The following is a 26,338-nucleotide window of genomic DNA, read 5'->3' on the forward strand; positions in this document are numbered from 1 at the left end:
AAGTACTAAAGAGAAAAGCAGCAAAAAATAAATTAAAAAGAGGGTTAAAGGGTGTTATTACAGTTATCTTTCAGCTGAAGGTCATTTTAATATATTAAACGTAGTCGTAGATATTTTAACTGGAGAGATACAGTGCCGACAATTTATTTGTACTTTGTGAAAATAATTCACTCCCAAGGAAATATGGGATATTTTTCCATTTTTTCTCAGATGGATTTCAAAAATAGATTTATTTATTGTATAAAATAAGTATATTACAATTTGCGAGAGGGGGAATTCGTGTGAAAAAAAACTCTAGTTTGGATGAAAATATCCTCTACAAGCTAAAAAAGCTAAATTAAAAAATTAAAGCCTATGAATACTGTCAACGACAAGACTATTAAAAAGTATATTACAGATATGTGAAATATTATTTGTACAAAAAAAAAGAAAAAAATAGCACCATCAGTTTCTAACTTGTTAAAATGGTGTTTCAACAAAAAAAGTATGCGCTTCCACGGTATACAAATTGTTCAGTGTACTCAACCCTATAAAAAGGCATGCCTACTTAGAAAAGAGCGAGTATCTTTTCATCTTTGGCTGGCCTACCCATTTCTTAGCATTCGCATTTTAAGTACTCAGCCGATTTTCAGGACAATTAACTCCCCTAACTAAGCTTCTCAAAGGAGGAAATTGGCTCTTTTTGCGTTCGTTAAGTAGGGCATTTTCAAAATCGAACACAGACTTTTTCTCATTTTCACACTTTTGGGAGAAACGAAATCGCCAATAGACTATGCGCCCTTTCCCAAGACGTTTTTTGCTTCAAGTTTTCTTTTAGTTTGTGAAATGACCGATAAAACTTATCTTACGGTTGAAGGAATACGAATATACTGTAAAAGCAAAAGTTACCGGCATTACCAAGGCTAATTTCTCCTAGAAAGATAGATTAGATAGTGCATAGCATAAGCCAGACTTGGTTTAAATAATCGGCTGAATACGTTAATGCCTTCCTATTCATAAGAATTTCATTAATCGTTTGAGCCTCACTTCCAGTCAGTTTATATGTCATTTCGCACACGTTATAGCATATTTAGTTTGATTTTGATAGGCTCAAAGATTAGATGTGTTTTAGTGTGTTCGGCGAATTTCTTATCGAAAAAAATGGATAAAAAAATCCAAAAATACACCGTAATCTTGCCTCAACTACCGTAATCGCTGGACTTGGCCCTTTGTGACTTTTTCTTGTTCCCAAAACAGAAAATACCTATGAGAAGATGAAGATTTGCTTCTTGTGTAGATAAAACCCATTTCATTGGAAGTGCTCAGGTAATACCAATGCAAAAAATGCAAAATTAGAAGTGGTTCGTGAAATGAAGGAACAGCGTTGATACAGGTGTATTTTATCTGACGGTTGTCCCCTTAAGGGGGATAAATAAATAAATATTTTTCGAGAAAAATAAAAAATCACCTCGTAAATATTATATAAGAAACAATTTTTGGGGGAAGTAAAAAGTTATCAAGTTTTTTCGCCGATTGGTCTACCAGAACGGAATTGTTGAAATAATCGTTTTCCAGTTGTGTTCGACACTGCTTTGGGTCCATATTGTACATGAAAATAGTACAAATTTTCCAGGATCATCTGCACTAACTTTTCACCTTAGCCGATTTTTTTCGTTTCTACCTTCATTTAAAAATTTTGTAATACAAAACTTGCTGCACCAAATGCAAAACTTTCACAGAACTTTTTTTGAAGAATGAAGCGGCCTGTAAAACCCGTAGTGTATAACCGGACGCAACAATGTACGAGTATGCAGCATGAGACAGGTTAATAAAGACATCTGGCGGAAAGCATTTGCAACTTTTACTTCACCTTATTAAATCCGGAACTGAGCTTTTGATATACCCAGTTTAACTTTTTTCGGAAATATGAAATCTTTTACTTGTTTTTTGTGTTCCTATAGTATTAGAGAAGCGTGGTTGCTTCAGCAAGTCATATATATTTTAATGAATTTGAGGCATCATATATTGATTTATATAGAAATGGAGTAGGGCGTCGTTTTTTTTGGACAAATTCCGCAAAAGCTACTGGAATATCAATTTTTTTCTATTACGTAAAATTTCCAATCAATAGATGTGCTAGTGATTATTGACTCATTGTAAGCAGCAGCATTACTTATTAGACTGAGATATGTATCAAATTTTGCTTAGTTACAGCGCGCGTTAAAAATGTAGAACCACGATATTTTTACCACTTTTCTGATGTTTTTTCAACTTTATACATTTTTTATGAAAGCCAATAACATATACATAGGTAAATGCTTAAAACTTTTTACAAGATTTAAAATTTAAAAAAATCGACGAATTTTCATCAAAATTAAAAACTTTTTATTCAGAAATAAACGAAAAATTGGATATGCAGATTTATAGCCCATTAAATTCTAGTACAATATAATGAAAGTTCGAAGTGGTTAAAAGTTTTCGTTCATTTTTGATAATTTTTTTCCCTGCCGATATTCGCAGCCTCATTTTCTTCTTCTCTTTCTTAGCGTCACAGTCCTTGGTGAGCCATTGCTTCCTTCACAGCTTCTTGTCATCGATCTCGATTTACAGCCACTTCCCTCTAACATTGCAGGCGCATTTTCCTTAGATCAGCTTCCACATCTTCTAGCCACCTTTTCCTCGGGCGTCCACTTTATCTTTCTCCAATTGGGCGAAAATCTAATGCCTTTCTCGTTGATCGCTCCCTTGGTGTTCTAGCCACATGTCCCAGCCATCTAAGTCGTTGAGACTTTATAAATCTTATTATAGTTTCTTTTTTAACTATGTCTTCCAGTTCGGCATTGCGCCTAATGCGATAAGTGCCATCTGCCAGTCCAAGCGCACCATAGATCTTTCGGAGCACTCTTCTTTCAAAGCAACATTAGCTGTTTTGACTCGCTAGCTTTCGGCGTCCATAGTTCAGAGCCATATGTAAGCACAGGTCGTATCAGTGCTTTACATTTCTTAATTTTTGCTCACGCGCTAATATTTTAGATCTGAGCAATTTTTGATTAGCATTATATGAGTATGCCCGTATTCTGTCATTGATTGCTACCGACATGTCTTGGTTGGCTGATAATGTAATGCCCAAGTAGGTGAACTCATTTACACATTGGAATGTGTATGCCTCACACTCCAGATCATTGGATACAATGTTTGATCTTGATCGTACCATATACATATTTAGTTTTTTCTGCATTGTTTAGTTTTTTTTGCATTTTGAACGCAGCCTGCAGCTCATTTCTGGTTTTTGCCATTGTTAGTACATCTTCTGCATAGGAACACATTTGGAATGGCTTGTTGTAGATGCTTCCATTCGGGTTTATTTCGTTTAGTATTGCATATATCATAGTACCGGGTTAAATATCAGTATTGAGAGGGCATCTCCTTGTTTAACTCCTGAGGCAATAGAGTACATTCTCCTTGCACTATAACTTTTGCTGTCGTATTTGTAAAGGTCATAATAACAAGTTCAATAAGCTTTGTTGGCACACCTATAGACTGCAACAAGTATTTTATTTTACTTCGGTCTACGCTATCAAATATCTGCTGAAAATCGATAAATAGACAGTAAATATCAATGTCGTATTCCTATATATAGTTTTTCAAAGGTTTGCCCTTTGAAGCCCTGGTCGATTGTCGGCCAGTTGGCCCTAAAGCCTGCTTGGTAATCGTCTAGTATTTCTTCAGTATATTAGCTCAGCCTTAAATATAATATGTTTGTGAACCTTGTACCCTAAGTTCAGGAGCGATATGCCTCTGTAATTTCGACAGTATGCTTTATCGCCTTTTTTATATAAGGTCCAACACCTTATATATTTCTCATATTTTTATTAATAGGTTGTGCAGATGTTTGGCCACTCTATTCCACCATATCTTAGACAGAGAAAATGCGTAAAACAACCAGGAAAACAAATTATGGAAATTAAAAAACAAAGTAGTCAAAAATGGTACTAAAGTTTTTTCCCGACTTAAAGTAAAATTTTTAAAATATTTTTACCTTCACTCTGCGCATTTTGGTATATATAATACATACCTACGTTTGGCATATTCGTGTTATTATAATTTCGTTCTGTGTACCTTTCAACGAAGTATTTTAAATAAAGTTTACATACAAGTCTTTTTCCATATGTAGTTAAGAGCTTTGTTTTGCAATTAGCTGTTGGCTAAGTAACACTGTTGGCTCAAAAAATTTATTTTTGTTTACATTTCCCGCTTGCTGGCAACAGATGCGTACCTGAGCTGCCCGTAGTTTCACGTAACAAAGGTTAGCTGTAGGTTTCCTATTCTTCATTTGCTTTTCTAGTAATTTTTATTCCCAAATAATCGAAGAATTTACTTAATTTATTAGAAAAAATATATTTTTTTTGCTGAAAATAAAGGGAAAATTGATTTTCTGTACGCAAATTCTACATAGAATTTAATTAATGATACTTCATATGTTTTGCACAGTTACAGTTCTAGCTCTGGTTGCGTTTGAAACTCTTTTACAAAATACTATATTATATTTGCATTTCTAATACAGCTGTTAACTGGTAACTGTTAACATAACATTTTCTGTTGGAAAGTTGTTGTAGCAAGTTGAGTTAACTTCATTCTGAAAAAGAGTACACGAGCTTTGAGACAACAACTTTGATATTACAATTAAGCCTAATGTAGACTGCACTAAGGACTCGGCAGATATAGAGACTAAAGAATTTCATAAAATTTAAATTAAATTAAATTTAAATTTAAAAATTAATAATGAAGCTCTGAATGTCTTAAAACTACCAGCATGAAATATTTTGATTATATAACTCAGTTATACAATTCTATATTCAAATAGTTCAGATAGTTTTTAAAATTAATAAATATTAAGTTTTATAAAATCTTTAAGTTATTCAAAAATTTAATAGTTGATGGGATTTCACTTGGACACTTAGTTAAGTAAATTAAAAAAATTATATTGAATATATTCTATACATTGTACGTGTGAATCCTTATTATGATTATTATGAGCTTATAATAATGCCTAGAAAGCTATTCAAGGTTTTTGAGCTTAGCGCTTAAGATACCACATATAGGGGTTTTCAGTAACAGCGCTTCAACTTTTGAACTTTTTTGAATAAAACACAAACGGTTTGACTTTTTTAACTAATTTTTTTTTATTACCGAGTTTGAACATATACATTTAAGTATGAAATTCGATTTCTTTTGCATGACCACCGCGTGACCGTTTTACGAAGTCCAAACGTTGAACCCAATTTTCGACCACTCTTTTGCATAAATCGGCCGAAATTCCAGCAATTTCGCGTTCAATATTGGCTCTGAGCTCACAAATCGTCGCCGGCTTGTTACTGTAGACCAATGACTTCACATAACCCCAAAACGGAACGGCTTGTTAAATTGACCGTAAAATGGCCGTAATGCTCTTAAAGTAGCAGCAACAGAACGATTATTTTCATAAAAAATTTGCACGATTTGCAATCGTTGTTCAAGTGTGTAGCGTTCCATGATGGAATGTATACTAATGAAGTTTACAAATGGCAAGCGAAAAATAAAAAATATTGCGTCGTTCGCCCTCCCTATCGGAAAAAAGTTGAAGCGCACCTATTGAATAACCCTATATTTCATATGATCTCGATTGTTTATGTTAATCCCTTGTTTTCAATCAGTTTTGTTTTTGTTTTACCTAAAATTATCCCACAAATGTAACTTTCCTACTTGGATCTATGATAACATATAATGAGAAGATGATATAATTTTTCGATTTGCGTCCCAAGGTTTTCTGGGGTTATCAAATCCAAGCTGAGATTTTCAAATAATACGAACTTCATTTTTTCCCCCCATGTTCCTAACTAATTTTCTCCTATCAATAACCCTTTTTTATCTCCAATCAAGAAGTGCTTTTAAACAGTATTTATTTGAAATAACTTTTACGTTCGTTTATCCTTTTTTATAGTAGTAAAAATAAAAACCAAGTACATCTATAGTACTAGAAAAAATAATAGAAAGGACTTTTATTGAATCTTGAATCAATATTTCTTGGAAATAAGTGCATAAAAAGAATAGTTGCGTTTTTGCAAAACATTTGTCACTCTACCTATAAAATAAATTGAAAACGCGAAAAAATTACCATTTACCATAAAAAAATCTTCTCCGTCCAAATTAGAAAAATGTGCTCTGCCTCTGTCTGTCTGTTGTATATGAATAAGTAACATTGCATAAATGCGGTGAGAAGTTCCGCAATTTTTAATTTTTGGGAAGAACATTTTTTTATGTAAAAGCTGGATTTTTCAAGCTAGCTTTTGCCACGGAAGAAAATATCGTATCATTAAAAAGTGTTAGAGCAGAATTTTTTATGACAACGGATTCGTCGAGGAGACAGATGTTTTTCTTTCTATGCTTCAACAAAGACAGGTAATCAACCATATCAGAAACCCTTTGCGTTTATTAGAGTTATCACTTCCATGTGGCTGAGTGGAACAAAGACAATACTGAAAAAGCAGACACCATTATGCACCCCATCCAAATCTGCTCCAAAAGTAAACGTAGCCACAGGCTCGTGTTTGTAAATGTATTCAGTGGGTGTTGACATTTCTAAAGATCTTTTGGGTAAGAAGTGTGCGAAAATGCGTTTGCATGCCAAAAAACGTCAAAACGTATGACGCACTTTCTCATGGACTGTGAGTCCTGTATATACAATATACATTCTGTCAAAAAAATATCGGGAATTGTTCATTTAAAAAGTGTGGGTTACACATATGTTTATTTTTTGTTTTGCTGGGATTGTACCAACATCCTCTGTCCTCTATAGTGTCGCAGAGTTTGAGCGTGATCTGTCAATTACCTTGTTTTTGGCATTTAATTATATTAGTCAACCGCAGGTGTGCTCTGCAATTTTCACTATGGATAAAAATATCGAACAAAGAGTTTGTTTTAAATTTTGTGTTTTGAACGGGATTTCGTGTGTCGAATCGGTGAAAATGTTGCAGAAAGTCTATGGCGAGTGTGCTTCATCAAAAACACGGGTCTACTAGTGGTATAAGGCCTTCTGGTTGCCCATCAACGTCTTCAACGGATGAAAACGTCGACAAAATCAAGGAAATGGTGCTGGAAAACCACCATTTAAGTTTGAGGGAGGTAGCTTGTGACCTTAGAGTGTCTTACTAATCAATTTTTACATCATCAATTGGGCATGAGATGCGTGGCTGCTCGACCCGTTCCAAGAAAGTTGAATTTCTTCAAAAAATTCATCGGAAGAAGGTGGCTGAAGACATGCTTGAGCAAGTGAATTCGGACCCAACGTTTATCCAGCGCATCATAACAAGTGATGAAACGTGGTTATATGAGTTTGCCATGCAAACCAGTCAATAGGTGGCTGAATGGCGCTATCCACATGAGCCGAAACCCAAAACACCGCGTCAAAGTCGGTCAAAAGTGAAGGCCCTGCTACTCGTTTTCTTTGATTATCATGGTGTTGGCCATTCGGAATTCGTTCCAAATGGTTTTACGGATTGGGCATTTGTCACGTACCACGGAGCGTTGACTAGTACTAGTACGTTGACGCAGTACCCCACAGTTGGATTCCGTAAGTCCAGACTGGTTTTATCACAGATTTGTAGAGGATAAGTTTGTTGTCCATTGATAGGGTGGCTTTGCGGTTTAGCAGCCAGTACATATTACGAAATATTAAACCTAGAGCTTTCCTTTTTGTAAAGATATGCGTTTTCCACGTACGCCGTTTATCCAAATGAATGCCGAGATATTTAGCACTATCACATTGCGGAATTGGAATACGGTTTAAGTTGATTTGTGGGCAGGTGGTTCTTTTTGTGGTAAAGGTTACGTGTTGGGATTTATGTTCGTTTACTTTCAACCGCCAGCTCCGGAGCCATTTGGAGATTTTATTTATGCTTATTTGGAGCATATAAGAGGCTTCTACGGGATCCACTGCTGTCGCCATAATAGCGGTGTCATCGGCAAAAGTGCCAGTTAGTACACCTTTTGTGGTTGGCAGATCGTGTGTAAAAATTAAGTACAGGATTGGACCTAATATACTGCCTTGTGGGACCCCAGCTTTAATTTGTTGGAAATTGGAAATTTCATTTTCGTAATTTACCTAGAACATTCGTTGGTTTAGATATGATTTAAGGAGCAAATAGGCATTTAGTGGTAATTTCTTTTTTATTTTAAAGAGTAGGCCTTGGTGCCACACTCGGTCGAAGGCTTGTGATATGTCCCGGAAAACTGCTGAACAGATTTGTTTTCGGTCGAGCGCTGTTTGTATTTTTTCGACAAGTCTAACAAAATAGATAAAAAAAATTTTTCAAGATTTTTATACCAAGTTGAAGTGAATTTTTTTTTTATAGAAAGGCATTTTTTTCTTTAAAACCTCCAAAAAGTTGAAATTTTGGAATTTCTCTCAGTTTTCTTAGTCCATCTAGAATAAAAAATCATGATAATTAGAAATCCATTTGAATTTTTTGCTTTAGGTAATAATTACAAGCTGTATCTTGTACGCCAGTTGGAAACTCCAGCGTTGCAGCGCTCTACTAATTTCTATGCTTTTTCAACTTATTTTAACCAGTACAAACATTTTTTATACTTTTTAAATGTTCATTAAAATATAGAAAAAACCTTTGCAGCGCTAAATTAATTTTTTCCTGAAAAAAAAAATCGCAAAGAGATGCAATTTTTAGACCTCATCAACCAGGCTCCCCCCTTAAAATGTAGTCGCCATATTAATTATTATATGACTTTTTATAAAGTGGTTATCTTAAAGTTTTCAGTTTGTTTTTCTATTAAAATGCATTTTTGCGTTGCGAAAATATTTCGTTTTCAAAGTAAATTACGTTTTTCAACTACAACATTGTAATCAACAGTTTTAGCAGAATAACAACATGACCGCCATAACATGTTAATATCCTCCCTTCGCTATTAGGACACCTCTATATATAGTATGTATGTATATTTTATAATTAATTTTCTGTTTTAAGTATTATATTCTCTGTTGAGTGGTGAATGCTGCTCATTGTGGTAGCCTGAGGCAGCTTATTAATTTTGTGTAAATAAATTTTCATTAGTTTTGCATCTCGATGATGTGTCAACCAATTCAGAGTATTTAATCGGTTGCTATGACAAGGTTCAATTGACAAATAATCACATCTATACATATTTACAGTACGCTAAAAATGTTTTCATTGAAACGTATATCTTCCATGTTGTATTTTTTAATTTAAATATTATAAAAACACAAATATTATAAAACAGAGGGAAAGGAATATAGGTATTGCACTAATTTTTATATCACGGAGTTAAACTGAATGTAAACAGAAAGCTGTATGTACATACGTAGGTATGTGCAGAATATTTCAACGTATGAAGAAAGAGTGCAGTTGTGGCAAATTTGGAGGCCAATGAGTATAAGCCATTGCGTTTTTATTAGAGTTTAAATTTGCTAGTTTCCAATGAAACACTGAATAGTATAATCTAATATTTTGTGAGCTGCTTGCTAAGGCAGAAAATCTCCATTTCGTTTTATTTTCATAAAATCGGACGTAGAGCAAAGAGTTGGAGGCGAACCTGACTCAAACAGCTGCATCTAAAACAATGTTCGCGTTATAAAATGCAAAAATCCAGTTCATTGAGTCAGGCCGATAGCTCTCACATTTAACACATAGTACAAAGCCTTAAAGGGCCCCTTCACGTTAGCAAATGGAGCGTTCACGTTATGGAACAAATAACTATTTAAATTAAAGAAAACATTTGACACACACGCAACGTTTTACAGTTTGGATAAGTGATGCCTGAATATGTTATATCATACATTGTGATCACCTCCTGTTCCAGATGTCTATCCATGATCAAAATATCCTTATCATCTCATATACTTACCCTATATTAATGGTCGAATACGCATAATTACCATCGTAAGAGAAGTTATTAGCGACGCAAATCCCAGCATTTCGGTGTTTTTTCGGTCATGGAAATCTCGGGATCCCGAAAAGGATTATATTGTACGCTTTCTCTTACGAACAATTTATGACTATTAAAAAGTGAATAGTTAGAGAAGCTACTAGCGATGCAAATCCCGTGATTCCGGTGTTTTTTAGCTGTATGAGAACTATCGATATCGTTAACTATGGTTTGACAGCTGCGAATGGCAAAATGTGTTGACATTCCTATTCAGTAAAATTTGGCACGTCATCATGCACATTTTAACGCCAGAACAATGGTTCCAAATTGAGGAAATTCACTTTGAAAAAACAGCGACGTGATGCAGAAGACGCCGAAATTTCGATTTGCCATCGTTCTCAACTTGTTGGCCTTTGTCTTTCGACTACGTGAGGATCTATTTTACGTAAGGATCTTATTCTTTTTTCCTCCTGTTTACTCCTTTGAGGAGCATAGATATTGTTTACAAGACGTCTCCACGCACGCGGTTAGATGCTATCTGCTTAGCATTGCCCCAGCTAGTTTTTATGGAAATAAGTTACGCAGGATGGATATTTTCCAGGTGTTCTTTGGCCGGCCACTGCTTCTGTGTCCCTAAAAATACAACTCGTGAAAGAATTGTAGCCAAATGATCCGGGTTGGCTTCACATTTTTGCTGATTGAGCTCATTTCGATTTATTATTCAAATTTATTGGAAAAAGTAGACAAACATTGTACTGATCGAATGTAGGGCACAATATCTCGTGGCTGCGGCGGACACAAGACGAATATGATATTCAAAAAAGAAATATCATGAAATTATCTACTAGATTATAATAAAAAAACATAATTCCAATAATATTTCTGTTTTGTATTATAATTTTAAGTTCTCAAGCTCTTAAGGAGTTAGGGGTAGTCAGAGGCCGAAAAAAAATGATGATTTACAAAAATAAAAACATAGCATTAATACTTCATGTTTCGACTCGACTTTAGCAAAATTTCAAAAAAACAAAAAAACTTAATAATTGTTAAAGTTATCGCTGTTTATGTGGAGCCCGTTTCTCCAGAAGTACCTTGCGGTGATTATCACAAGTCCTTGGATATTCATCTAAAATCAATCGGACAAGAGAAATTAGTTGTATTAATAGATAATTCTTCGATCAGGCACACGTTTTTTATGTTTTTCAAAAGCAGTATACATTTTATTGAAATATACCAAGCGGCTTTTAAGTTACAGTGACCACCAGTTCAAAAAACAAAGTTTCGCTATCGCCCGAGGAGCGCCCGAGCGCCCTTCGTTAATTTGTTGAATAATTCGAAAAGTATTTGGCGTATTCACTTCAAATTTTTACACAATATTTTTCAGATATTATACTTTAAAAAAGTGCAAAAAAAATCAATGTTTTCAAAATTCGTCCACCATAACCCGTTAAAAACACTCGATATCATCTCGGTTTAGTAGCGCACAAGACATGAAAAGTCCTGTACACCTTTTAGCAATTAACTTAGCTTCGTTTAGTAAATACCGCGTTGAGTAAATATTATGGAGGTTGAATTAGTTTTAAAGGTTTTTTTCGAAGATTTGGGGCTTTATTGTGAAAAAACGGTACAAAATATTTTATTCGAAGTATTGGCCATCGCTAGCTACAACTTTCGCCCATCTTTCGGGCAATTTCCGGATGCCGTTTCTCCAAAATTCTGGCCGCTGCTTGGCTATCCATGACTCAACCCATATTTTGGTAGCCTTGTACGAGGAGAACCGCTGGTCCGCCAAATCGAGACTCATATGCCGGAACAAATGATAATCGGAGGGAGCTATGTCTGGACTATACGGCGGGTGGGGTAACACTTCCCAGCCAAGCGTGCCAAGGTATTTTTTGATAGGTTGAGCAACATGCGGCCGAGCGTTGTCATGTGGCAAAATAACCTTGTCGTGCCTTTTTACCGTTTCCGGCCGTTTTTCTTTCAATGCCCGGCTTAAACGCATCAATTGCAGTCGGTAACGATCCCCCGTGATTGTTTCGCCCGGTTGGAGCAGCTCAAAATATACGACGCCGACCTGATCCCACCAAATGCAGAGCATGATTTTCTTGCCGTGAATATTCTGCTTGGCCGTCGACGTTGATGCGTGGCCGGGCAAACCCCATGATTTTTTGCGTTTTGGGTTATCGTAGTGGATCCATTTTTCGTCGCCAGTCACCACCCGATGCAAAAAACCCTTCCGATTTTGTCGCTCGATCAGCAATTCGCACGTAAAAAGTCGCCGTTCGACGTCGCGCAGCTTCAACTCGTACGGGACCCAATGTCCTTGCTTTTGGATCATTCCCATCGCTTTTAGACGCTTGCAAACGGTTGATTTATCAACGCCCAATGATTCAGCAAGCTCTTCTTGGGTTTGGCACGAGTCCTCGTTTACCAATTCCCCCAATTCCGCGTCCTCGAACTTTTTGGGCTGGCCAAGACGCTCCTTGTCTTCGGTGTGAAAATCACCACTTTTGAATCGTCGAAACCAGTACTCACATGTTGAAATCGACGGAGTATGGTCTGGGTAGGCCTCCTGCAGCAATTCACGGGCTTGGGCTGTATTTTTTTTCAAATTGAAGCAGAAAAGCAAAGCTTCCCGCAAATTGCGTTTCGACGGCACGAAAGTTGACATACTCGGAGCACGAAAACACTGCGTTGTTTATACTTCAGCGAAATGACAGACACTGATAAACAAAGCCTAGGGATGAGGCTTTGTCATGAATATATATTCAGTATTGCCAACGCGATAAAGTGATAAATAGCGCCATCTGTGTGTCACCTTTAAAACTAATTCAACCTCCATATATGTATTTTTTTTACACAATTTTTGAGTACTTTTTATAGGTAATAAGTACGGAAAAGCAAACAAAAAAAGCAAAAACATCTTGATATTTCCAGAAATTAAATAAAATTCGTTTTCTTTTTTAAAATAATATATTTCTTCCTAAATACACATTATTGTGGCTCACTGTGAGGCTGCTAACCAATCCGCCTTTATAAATGCAATTTCCAGTTCAATCGACAACAATTGGTACTCAATGTTAATAATTGTAAAATATCCACTTAACACACAAATTGTGGTTAAAATAAAAAAAAGTACGTATTTATTTCGCCAAAATGTAGCTTTCAGCTGCTACACTTGCTTAAGTATATGTATATTGCGGTTTCCCACGTGCTTTATGCTGGTTAAAATTACAGTATTAAGGACGCATTTGTGAATAGCAAAAATTTACTACTCGATAAAATTTCAACAATTGTTATTTATGCAATTAAGATATTTTAATTGAATTGCTGCTCAAGCTCAAAAAAAGTAAACTTGTTTGTACAATACATACATTATAAATTTGCATACATACATATGTATGTATAGGTATATGTATATCCGCAGCATGCGTATGCATATTTATGTTTTGTAGTACATTGCAAATCAAAAACTTTGAATAATCTATGGCGGCGCTTTAAAGCTGACTACTTAGTAGAATATTGAAAAGTGGTAGTTGACAAGCTTTGTGAAAGTCAAAAAAGCTGAATGGAGCTTGATGTTTGCATTGTTATTCCAAAAGTACATTTGTACGGATGTATGGACGTAGGCTGCTTTAAAATTTTCATTGCCATTCGAAAGTATTCTATTAACACCCCTTTAATTCATGTGCTCCTATTCGTTTAACTTTCGCAAGTTTCCGAAAATAATTATTTACATGCGCTTATAATAATTTAATGGGCGTAGATGTCACCGATTTCTCGTCCAAGGAAAGCTTATTCACTTAATTCATTGTTTTCAATTGAAAGCTAGGAAACTAAAATTGTATATATGTATGTACATATGTATATTAATAATAAATACTAATTAGTAAAGCAGCGAGAAAGGCTATTAGAAATAATACTCAGCTATACAGGGTGGCTAGCAGGTACTAAAGCATCATCAGGTGTGTCAAGTTTAGAAAATTGTATTCTCAAAACTGTCAAAATGTGGTGGCAAAAGATTTTTTAGAATAGTAGCGCTAAGCAAAAAATAAGAAAATCCATCTTAACCCTTAACAATCCTCGAGAGTTGCGCGGACACACTTTTAAGTTTATTTACGTATAAAACCTAAAATATTTATTTCTGGGGAAAAGCATTTTATCTAATATAATATATCTCCAAGATTGTATGCGTCTAAACGTGAAATTAAAATATTTTTAACTGTTCATTAATATTGTAATTGTGGATTTTTTTTAGAAAATCAAAGACAATTTTTTCATGGAACTAAATAACTTTATTCTGTAATGTATTGCCCATTTTGATCAATGACCTTTTGCCATACTTCAGCCAGCATCGTATTGCCACATTCATCAAATTTCTGGTTTTTATTAGCAAAAAACTGAATCAGGTACGATTTGACATCATCATCATTATTAAAATTCTTACCATTCAAGGAGTTTTATAAAGATCGAAAGAAAAAGTAATCAAATGGTGCAAAGTCAGGGCTATATGGTGGATGTGGCAAAACATTCCAACCAAGCTCCAATAATTTTTGCCGAGTGGCCAAAGATGTGCGTGGCCTTACATTTTCATGATGGACTACAATACCTTTTCGAATTGTCAATTCGGGCCGCTTTCTTCAACTGCATTGTTTAATTTCGTTAGTTGTTCAATGCAGACATCAGAATTGATCGTTCGGTTGGGTGGTAAGGGTTCAAAGTAGACAATTCCTTTGTAATCCCACCAAACTAATAATAAAACCTTCTTTTGATGAATATCAGCTTTTGATGTTGTTTGAGTTGGTTCACCTGGCCTGCTCCACGATCTTTTCTGCTTGATATTGTTGTAAGCAACCCATTTTTCATTGCCAGCTATCAGTCGTTTTAAAATTGGATCATTTTCATTACGTTTCTTTAGCAAACCGCAGCTGATAATGCGTTGCGTTAAATGTGTTTCTTTCAGTTCGTGAGGAACCCGTGTATCGAGTTTTTGAATATAGCCATGTTGTTGTAAGTGATTTTAAATGCATGTATGTATGTGATACATGAAGCAATCTCACGTGTTGTACTGTGATGATCCGAATCGATTATTCCTTTGATTAGGGCGTTATCAACTTCAACTGGACGACCAAAGTGTTTTTCATCTTTGAATGAAAAATCATAAGAACGAAATTTGGCAAACTAATTTTGACACTGCCGTTATTTTAAGGCTTCGTCACCATAAACAGCACATAACTTTTTATGAGCTTGCGATGCGGTTTTCCCTTTGCGGAAATAAAAAAGCAAAATATGACGAAAATGTTCTTTCTGATTTTCCAGTTGTCAACGAACGCCAAACGAAAACTACGCAACCGATCAAAAAAAATTTTACTGATTGACAGCTGAATTGCCAATTAGCAAATAACAAAATGTGTTTTACATTTGTACTACGACTGCAAACCTAAAAATTCTACTGAAATCATCTATGAGTGCAATCCGCAATTACTTATTTGCCAACCCAATATTTATAACAATAAAGGTCCGTCCAGTTATCACTTAGCAGCTGTACAAGTTGTGGTAGGAGTAGATCATTTACTCAATCATTGGTACCTGTCTCCAAAAGGTAGAAACACATTTGTGTATCAAGAACTTCCTGCATCTTCATCAAGCATTTTAAATAATGTTGGGATAGATGCAATCTCAATGTTTGTTCTGAACATTGTTTATTTTTTGTAATATCTGTGAGCAAATAACAGAAAAAATAAAAAAAATTCAAGTTCACAATGCTCAAAAATTGTTTGCATTCAAATTGTCTTTGTTTTCTTTCAAAAAATGGTTTATATATGGAGGTGGCGCAAAATTATTCACCCAATCAGAAACTTTCCAATTTTTGCAAATGCCGTCGTGCGTCAAACATATTTGACACTTGAACTAGACAGCTAGAGTATACAAGCAGACAATCAATGGAGCGCGTAAAGGTCAAAATAATTATTTTTTATTTAGTAAATTTAGTTAGTAGAGGGCAAAGACGGCGTCCTAAGAAGGACACTTACTTACTCACCCTGCGTCCAGGGTCGCCTGTTTTGAGAAACCTGTGCTCAATGCTCTTCAGCATAACTTTCCATTTCGCGCTTCCTTTTTCGGATAATACCCTCCACAAAATTTGCGACGGCATTCCATTTTTCTTCGTCTATCATTATTTTCTCGATAATTTCTTCAGGTGTAAATACACCAATAGCTCGTTGCAGACCTGTTCTCTCTATGTTCAACCTCTCGCAGTTAAAGAAGGTGTGCTCCGCATCATCATACTCAGTATCTCCATATATGCCGTTTGATACTTGCGTCAAATACTTGCGAAAAGACCCATGCCCGGACAAAAACTGTGTGACGTAATAGTTAACCTCACCGTGCTTTCTTTCTACCCACTTTTTTAGATCGGGTATTAGTCTCGCTGTCCATCTGCCGTACCGTTGAGAGTTCAATCTTGCCTGCAAAAGTGTGAGCGTTTGAACTCTAATATCGGAAAAGCGTGGTACTGTGTTTTTTGCCTCCCATCTCCGTTTGCGCTCTTGTGCTAGAATATCTATAGGGATGGTTCCGCTGAACGCTAAAACAGCTGCTTCAGATACTGTTCTGTATGACGAAGCCACTCTGAGAGCGCAGGTGCATTGCACAGATTGCAGAGTTTTCCGCCAGCATTGCACCCTTAGCGAATCTGCCCATATTTCGCATCCGTATAAGAGAATCGAGTTCGTCGTATCCATTAAAAGTTTTCGCTTATTCTGCGTTGGATTTCCAAGGTTTGTCATGAGCTTACTTAACATGCCGCTTACTTTGGCAGCTCTTGTGGCCCAGTAAGTTAGCCTCGTGTCTAATTGCACTTCTAGATATTTGACCACTCTTTTTGCCGATAAAGTGGCATCGAGTACTTGTATATCTACTTATAATGGGATACGTCTGTTCGTTAAAAGGATTAGCTCTGAGGAATAGCCTCACCATCATGAGTGAAAACCATATAGTTACCTTAATATGGGCCCCGGGACATCGGAACATTGAAGGTAACGAAAAAGCAGATGAACTGAAAAGAGGCGGATCTGCCATGAATGACGTTCTTGCAGAATTGGTATTCATACCATTAGGTGCAGTCAAGAATGCAATTTCCCAAAAATACCTTCGAATCGTGCATTGTAGGTGGAAAGATCAGACGAAATGCAAAATTAGCAGAACGTTATTGCCCACCTACAACCACAAGCAATCGTCGGCATTAATTAATGCGACTGGGACGCCTAGAGACTAACGGCAGTCATAACTGGCTTTTGGTCTATCGGAGAACAAGCAGCCAAAATGGGTACCCCTCATAATACATACTGTCACAGTTATAAACAACCGGAGAAAAGGGAGACAATCTTTCATTTCCTCTGTGAATGCCCTGCTCTATGGAGGGACAGAATGTTAACCCTGGGCCGGCCGCTGTTCGAGAATCTCGAACAACTGTCTGGCTTAGACGTCAACAACCTAATAAGGTTCTTAAACCGCACAGACTGGATATAGTCATGCTGTAAATAACCGTTAAACAAGTTGGTAACGAGGGTGTGGCAAGAAAAAGGTGCGGAAGCGCTAGTTGGATTCTGGAAGAATCACCACTTTAACCAACCAACCAACCTGGAACAAATATTGTAGAATACGAACCTGATTGTTCTGGCCTATTCAGCTTATCAAGACATTCCCGCACCAGTTTTGATGTAGGTAGTATGAAAAGAGTTGCTGCTTGGCTATCAGTAAGTATCACAAACATAGCTATACTTATCTTCTTATGGTTGCGTTCAAGAAAAGCGAAATGAATAAAAAAAATGAGCGCAGCGTTTTATATTGCGTAGTGCTTTCGGGTATCTTTTCTCAGCGCCGCATACACCTGTTCCTGCACCTCCCTTGCTGAGGGATCTCTGGTTGAACTTATAGGGCTTAGATAACCCTTCCAATGTCTTTTTATTGCTCAGTTCATAAGTATTATATTTAATTGTAATTTTCATATTATTTCTTCAAATAAATATTATTTGTATTTTTAATGAAAAAAAAATATATATTTTAAAAATTACGTAAGTAGCACTCTTTTTTGTCCCACCATAATCGCAGTAAGAATGTTACATTTACGTAAAGCGAGAAAAAGCTTTTGCCCTGCGTGTGTGTCTAAACGACATAAAAGCGTTAAAAAGCTTAGCACATTTTGGTCGTCACTGTAGTAAATACTTGAAATCCCACAGTTTTAGTGATCTTATTATTTGTTATAATTATTTATGCGCCACTGATCGTGCTCCATAGCTCGCATTATATATTGTTTTGTTTGTTGCCTGTGGTTAGTTTTTAATAATGTTAAATGGTCATTAAGCGCTGGCCGCAGTGTGCGAATACCTACCACTTCTATGGTTGATATACGGGTATATACGATGTGTATTTTTAGATTTGGTTTTCTACCACAAACAACTTGTCCAATTCAACTCAGCTTCTTCACCTTTACATGATTTTGGCTTTGCTGAAAGCATTTTTATCTCTTGTTGATTACGAATAAATATTAAATATTGGACGCCAATCGTTCATTACTCTTAATAAGGAAAAAATGTATCAAATTTTTAATGGGAATTTTTGACTGAAAGTGGAGTCCCGCCTTGCGTATATAAGAGAGTATTTATTTGTGATTTAGTAAGTTAAGACAATATACATACATACTTACCTGTCAGAGTTTCAAACTTTATGCGAAATTACTAAAAAAATAAAAAACTCTTGATTAAATTTTTTTTTTTATTTTTAGGTATGCAGTATTATAGCCCATCCAATTCTAATACCATAAAGTTTGAAATGGTTAAACATGTTCAGTGATTTTTCATAATTTTTTTGCAGACTGAGTTGGGTATTTTCTTTCATAACAAAATTGATTTCGACCATTCGTTAAGCTAAGATTTCTTCAAAATTCAAAAAGCCGAAAGCAAAAATATGATAAAAAATAAATACTGAGTTGATGAATAACCCCATATCGTCCCCTTAGTATAATAATAGCCTATGTGCTCATAGGCTATTATTTTGTTTTTGAATTTTTGGATTCTCCATCGTCGATTTTATATGTGGTCAAAATTTTGTCAAATTCTAGTTCCACAAAGTGGGTCAAAACGTCAGTCAAAAAATAATAAATATTTACAGACATAACGAGATTTAAGTGAGAGCTACTTTCGACAAAAAGTTTGAAATTCATTTTCTCAAAACATCAAAAAATGTATAGGCTATTTTAATACTAAGGGGACGATATAATATTTTCACAATATAATATTTTGTGCACAAAAGACCATGAGGTCGAAGTGTAAACCTCATAAAGAATCTAAATATTTGGCAAGGTAGGAAATGTGTGTAGGGAAGGAATTCCACATCTATGTGGATCTCAAAAGCGTTTTTGTGTTCTTTGCAAAGCTTATCATTGTAAATGAAACTTACATGCCATTGACTGAATAGTGTGCTGCTAAAACCAAAAAAAAAAAAAACAATTATGTACCTATAGTATTTGGAGTATTGTTTTTTTTTAGTTTAACCGTAGGTCAGCCCTACAAAAAACTTTACAATTCTATACAGTGTATCTTTTTTGATACATACTGAATCGCGAGTTGGTGCAAATTTATCTTCACTTCTTCTCTCTCGTCGACTAAGTACGTCATCAAAGCGTATAACTTTCAATACATATAAAAATGTTTTTTCGGTCATAATTGTGCGAAATATAGGTCGTCCATATGTAGTATCGAATAAATCATGCAAAGCTTCATTTTCAGATCTATATAAGTATTCCAAAAAAAAAGTTTTTTATTTATGATATTTTAGTTTTTGAATATATGTATTAACGTACTTATATACACCAGCCAATATCAAAACAGCCAGAAAAGCCAGGAGTAGATCTTCGTCAATTTCTAAATGTTTATCTCCATGCAATTCTTTCCCATACTTATTCGAATTTTCAATTATTATTTTCGTAATCGATGTAGGGAAAAATAATAGCATGGAATCTTGGATGTTTCCAACTCGGCTAGATGCATTTCTTGTTACTCCTAAAAGAAGTAAGTCAGTATGTAAATTGAAAAATCGTAATATAAAAAAGCACAGTTAGTAACCTGGCCTCAAACTAATGACGTTTTCCGCCCTTGAACGACCGATGGTGTATGGCTCTGGATTCCATATGGTACCATCTTTTGCAGTATATAACGGATCAATATCAAAGTTGAGACCAATACTCTCAGAAATATCTGATAAAAAACTTTCATTTGAGTCATTTTCAAACACATAGTCCTCCGCCTCAGTTTCTGAATTGGAAAAATTTCCATTTTCAGATTCATCGTTTGAACTGTTATCCAGAACTTCATTCACCAGCTCCTGTAAAGTTAAATATTGCGGACGCGACATTTTTGAACCAAACTTCACTAACAATCACTTATTCACAAAAAAACGTCCGAATAATGTCAAAACAAGGATGAAACTAAAACTATTCGCACGAAAAATCATTAAAATTTCATCTGTATCCAATATGATACAATGAGTAGAATTATGAAGTTTTCGTTTTTCTCGCGGCCTACTTGATTTTAAAATTTGAAACTCAGTTTAAAATGCTTATATCAACGGAACAAACAAAGTCATAAAAGTTGAGGTAAGTGTTGCCAACGTGGACGAATTTATTGGCTTCTAAAATATGAAATGTATCATTTTTGATACAAAGAACGATCTACGGTTAAAAAATATCTGCAAATACAAAAGGAGAATTCTTATTATTCACTGTTGTAATTTTGTTTTTGTTATTTACTTGTAGATGAATAAAATGTTATTTAATAATGTAATTGAAAATTTTTCCACGTTTCTCTAATCTACCACTTTTTTGTCGAGCCCACTCTATAGAAAAAAATAAGTTCGCACATTGCTTGGAACCAATATACGTTTGGGCGAGCCATTTGCAACATGGCCCATTAGCTCAGTTGGTTAGAGCGTCGTGCTAATAACGCGAAGGTCGCGGGTTCGATCCCCTCATGGGCCACTATCATTTTTTTTTTAATTTAAATTGCTTTTATTTATTTATTATTATTTTTTTTTCAATTTATTTTAGTCAGCGTTGATTTGGCTATTTTAACAATTTGTGTACTTCAGCTAAAAATAATGATTGTTTTATTAATTGAATTTAATTTTGTTTTCTGAACGCTGTGCCAATATATTTTAACACGTTTAGTACCGTCAGGGAGTGCAATTGTTGTAATACTAAAGTGGTTTTTGTTTTTGGTTGAAATTAAAATAATTTCTGGAAAATTAAAAATAGAAAAAAAGCATAAATTATAATAGAATTTCTAGTGTCATAAGTACATATATATTTTTGTTTTTAATACTACAGGAAATTATAACATTAAAGCTATCACTTCCAAGCTACAGCTGCATACAAAGTGACACAAAATTAATTAACCTATCGGAGGATTTTTACACCACACAGTTGCAGTATACAGAGAGACAAATAATGGAGTACTTGAAAAAGGTTAAAATAAAGATTTCCAAAAACAATTTTTTATATATAGGGTTGTTCAATAGGTGCGCTTCAACTTTTTTCCGATAGGGAGGGCGAACGACGCAATATTTTTTATTTTTCTCTTGTCATTTGTAAACTTCATTAGTATACATTTCATCATGGAACGCTACACACTTGAACAACGATTACAAATCGTGCAAATTTTTTATGAAAATAATTGTTCTGTTGCTGCTACTTTAAGAGCATTACGGCCATTTACGGTCCATTTAACAAGCCGTCCCGTTTTGGGGTTATGTGAAGTCATTGGTCTACAGTAACAAGCCGGCGACGATTTGTGAGCTCAGAGCCAATATTGAACGTGAAATTGCTGGAATTTCGGCCGATTTATGCAAAAGAGTGGTCGAAAATTCGGTTCAACGATTGGACTTCGTAAAACGTGCACGCGGTGGTCATGCAAAAGAAATCGAATTTCATACTTAAATGTATATGTTCAAACTCGATAATAAAAAAAAATTAGTTAAAAAGTCAAACCGTTTGTGTTTTATTCAAAAAAGTTCAAAAGTTGAAGCGCTCTTACTGAAAAACCCTATACTTAAATCATTCGGCTGCAACGGTGCTTGGCGCAATTTCTCTTGGCTATAGACGTTTTTTTTTTTAAATAACGGTAGTCATATGCGTCTGAACAAAGTGTGATCAAATAATAACTCATGTGTAAGACATTTAGGAAAGTAATTTGCAAAAAAAAAAAAATTCCAGAATAAACGAGAATTCAGAGAGATGTTATTAAATATGCAAAAAAATCGTAGTGGGGTTAAGGGTTAAGTGATAATGTTTAATTCTTTTTTGAAATTTACTCTACATGATGTTGTTGTTGTTGTCGCAGTTTACAAATTTCTTGCTAGAGTGGTTAAACCATCAGTCGGCGACGTCAATATCATCTAACGGTGAGCCCGAGAAACGGGCTCTTCCAACGGAGTAGAACCAAAGGGGGAGAACGCTGGATGAGTAGGGGGCTTGCACTTAGGTTAAATGAAGCGAGTGGCTGAAAAGAAAAGGCCATTGTAATAATTAGAAAAGAAAAAAACTTATGGCCATGCCAGTCTATTATTGCGACAAACTCAGTTAACTTTGGAATAATGCATTCTCTCTAAACAACTTCCACACTACAGTCCATACAGATGGCAGTAAAAAAGATTGTGGTGTTGGAGCTGGGTATATATACTCACAAAATTAAAATTGAGAACTCTGTGCGTCTCTCTTGCGGAATCGGTAATCACACCATTAGGTGGAGTCAAGAGTACAATTTCCTTAAAGTAGCTCCGAATCACGGATTGTATATGGAGAGACCAGACGAAATGCAAAATTAGCAGAACGCTATGGCCCAACTACAACCTCAAGCAATCGTCCCCATTGCTAAACATGAAACGACGGGACGCCTGAAGACTAACGGCAGTCATAACTCGCTTTTGGTCTATCGGAGAACAATCAGCCAAAATAGGTATCCCTCGCAATACATACTGTCGCAGTTGTAAACAACCGGAGAAAAAGGAAACGATCTTCCATTTCTTCTGTGAATGCCCTGCCCTATGGAAGGGCAGAATGTTAACCCTGGGCCAACCGCTGTTTAAGAGTCTCGACGTCTTGAGTCTGGCTTAGACGTCAACAACTTAAAAAGGTTCCTAAATCGCATAGACTGGATATAGTCTTGCTGTAAATAACCGTCAAACAAGTTGGCAACGAGGATGTGGCAACAAAATGGTGCGGAGGCACTAGTTGGATTCTGGAAGAATCACCACTTTAACCAAAAAGGAGGCTTGAGGTTTTTAGCGACGCACCCTCAACTGATAGGCATATGTTGAGCCTGTACAAGGGGGATCTCAACATGCTATGGTATCCATAACACAAACTTTGTGCGGGTGTCACTCGACCCTCTTAGCGAATCTGTGCCTCACATATGAACCTCTTCAGCGTAATTATTACAATGGCCTTATTATATACTTATACATACATGTATTATGCTCACACACATATATTCATGGCATTTAAAGGATATACACAGCTGTAAGAAATTTGTAGAAAACGTTTGCCGCTCAAATTTCACTTAAAATTGACCGACCACGTCGACTTTGTGTCCGCTTGTGTGTGTGTGTATGTGTGAATATTAATTACAGGTCACTAAAATTAAAATTTTACAATTTATGTGAGACATTGGTCATGTTACGGCTGCAATTAATTTATGCATATTTTACATAGTAGACAGGAGCTTTGTACTGAAGGTGTCATACCAGCATGCAACCCAGAAAATAAGAAATTAAAATGAGGCAACTGTGTCTGGCGTTGATGAATGTTACAGCTGGGTATGTGTAGATGTGCCATTCTTGGCTCCATACTGAAGGCAATAAACTGACTGGTTTGCCGAGTGGTAAATGCCTACCGTAAATGAGCTTTAATGTTTAAGTGGACTAGAAGAAAATTACAATTTTCTGTTTTCATTTAAAGGAATATTATTTTAACTTCAATAATAGACATATAGTATCATTTTTTTATGGGAATTTCTGTGAAATAAAAAAAGTGCATTTATTCTTTATTATTTCTTTATCCTCATATTACAGGCACATTTGTTGAGTTTTCATTAGAACCTAAATTGAAGTTGCATATTCGCATTAATATACTTGTTTTTTCTTTTTTTTGTTTGCAGCAATTCATCACGATCAACATGGCTGCATCTGTGCTTTTTGCCTGCGGCTTGAGTGAGCAAAAACTGCCAAATTTTGTGCACATCAGCGAAGAGTCGAATGTCGATAGCAGTTTTCTGACCAGTTGCATACTTGGTCAACGCTTGCGCCTCTCTAACGTCGGCACAGTGCTCGTCTGCTTGCAGAACAACTATTATCACTACTTCCGCGCTGGTTTGCGTCTCGGCTATAATGTAAATATCTTCCTTGGCAAAACACTGAATGTTGTAGATCCATTAACGGAAATGGCTCGTGAGGGTATCACTTCCAAGTGGCTACAGGACGAACGTCTTGTCACAACACTTCTACTTGACTCTATACGCGATTATGTCAGTGCCAGCGCAGCTCAACGCATCAGCGTAAATATAGTAATTGACAATTTGGCGATTTTGTTGAACTTGGGCGCTACCGTGGAGGAGATGCTACAGCTGTGCCATGATTTGGACGATTTGACGAAGCAGTATGAGAATGTGTCGGTGATTACGAAAATAAGCAATTGTGATATATATATGCCAATCGATAATAATTTGTCGAAGCTGGGTACGCTGCGTATTCGTGTAGTGCATCTAAAGAGTGGCGTGTCGCATGATGTAGATGGTAAATTGCTGATCGAGCGCGAAGTGATCGGTAGTGGATATGAGAAGCGGGAACAAGACCAGGAGCAGGAGGAAGAGCAGGAGAATGGCGGGTATGAAATCGAGCGAGTGCGCAAGGAAGTGCTTTACAAAGTCAACGACAGGAATGTAAAGATCATGAATCTAGGTGAAGTGGGTGTAAGGATTTGAGGAGGCGCGTATCTGGAACATATGTATCTGATGTAGAAAAAATAAATTTTGACTTACATAGTATTGACTTGTTTAATTTAAAAAACGTCAATCACTGCACTTTGTTTACTTAGAGCAATATAATTTCAACCTAAAACAAAGTTGGTTATAAATAAAAAGAAAAAAAAAGTGGATGTTTATTATTGGTAACTGATAGTGGAAGTTGAGCTGTACATTTACCTCGCAATCCGTAAGCTATTATGGTCTTGATGGTCTTCCCAAAGACGCGCCTAGATGTTGTTTTAAAATAAAACAATTCTTTCAGGTTTCACTCTTTTCATTCAAAACATGGCTCTTATCAATTATATGTGAAAAATTAGTCTCAGGTAAAATCCGCCAAACAATCGATTCAAGAATTCCCAAGTGTGTAGAACGTCGAGATATCGATGTTGAAGGTTGTTTAGCAAACGAGGGGGCTTCAATAAGTTCCCGTGTTTGAAATTAAGACACCATTTTTTTAATTTCTTATTTATTTTTCATCCTAGTCCCCTTTTAGAAAAATACACTTCTTTCTCCCAACGCTGCGGTCACTTTTTTAATCCCTCCAAAAAATAGGATTTGTCGAACTCTCCAAAATGCGCCCCAGTCTCGGCGATGACTCCCTCGTGTGAATTAATTTTTGGAGTGAAAACTTCTTTAGAATCGTTGGGAGTGATTTGAGACTCGATGAAACGAAAAAGCGACACCAAAAAGAAGAAGAAAAAAGATATACGTATATATATGTATGTATAGAAAATGCTTCATTACCAGGCACACAGAAGGATGACATAAGCAAATTTAAATTTGTGAATTTATATATGTATGTATATATGCGGATATATGTATATATGTTGTGTGTATGTACATACGTGCCTCGCCACAGCAAAACATACGGTAAAATTTCTCAAGAAATCCAGCGCGCATTCATAGGCACAGCGCACATTCATAGGCACAGCATTGCATGTACAGTAGGGCGGGTCGATTTAAAAATCGCTCAATGCTCTATGAAAATCGTATTCTAGGGATCAACATAAGAAACTTTGCCGAAGTAACCATACCTCTAAAACGAATTCTGATGTCCCCCAATTTCAAAATATCACAATTTTTGGCCTTTACATGAAAAAATCAGCTAAATGGCTATGTTTTTTCTTTATTTTTATTTATTTATAATATTATCTATTTTTTCTCTTAAGAAATTTATTTAGTCAGAACATATGTAAATGAATGAATGTGAGTTATAGAAAAGAAACTAAAAAGTTCGACCCATATTGGGGGACATCAGAAATCGTTTTAGAGGTATGGTTCCTTCGGCAAAATTTCTTATTCTGATCTCTAGAATATGATTTTCACAGAGCAATGGGCGATTTTTT

At 35.7% G+C, this 26,338-nt stretch overlaps 1 protein-coding gene and 1 non-coding gene across 4 annotated transcripts in view; both read left to right on the forward strand.

Annotated features, from left to right (window-relative positions):
• Nucleotides 1–25,013, forward strand: part of LOC128854926 (uncharacterized) — a 44,677-nt gene extending 19,664 nt beyond the window's left edge. For all 3 annotated transcript variants that reach the window (XM_054089404.1, XM_054089405.1, XM_054089406.1), the window contains exon 2: nt 24,129–25,013. In XM_054089404.1, the coding sequence (XP_053945379.1) occupies nt 24,147–24,950 (804 nt within the window). In that variant the 5' untranslated portion in view covers nt 24,129–24,146 and the 3' untranslated portion in view covers nt 24,951–25,013. The remainder of the gene's footprint in view (nt 1–24,128) is intronic.
• Nucleotides 20,880–20,953, forward strand: Trnai-aau (transfer RNA isoleucine (anticodon AAU)). The gene has a single exon. It is a non-coding gene; the product is annotated as a tRNA-Ile (tRNA).
• Nucleotides 25,014–26,338: the final 1,325 nt, after the last annotated feature.

This window comes from Anastrepha ludens, chromosome 2 (assembly GCF_028408465.1).
Source record: "Anastrepha ludens isolate Willacy chromosome 2, idAnaLude1.1, whole genome shotgun sequence".
Lineage (NCBI taxonomy): Eukaryota > Metazoa > Arthropoda > Insecta > Diptera > Tephritidae > Anastrepha > Anastrepha ludens.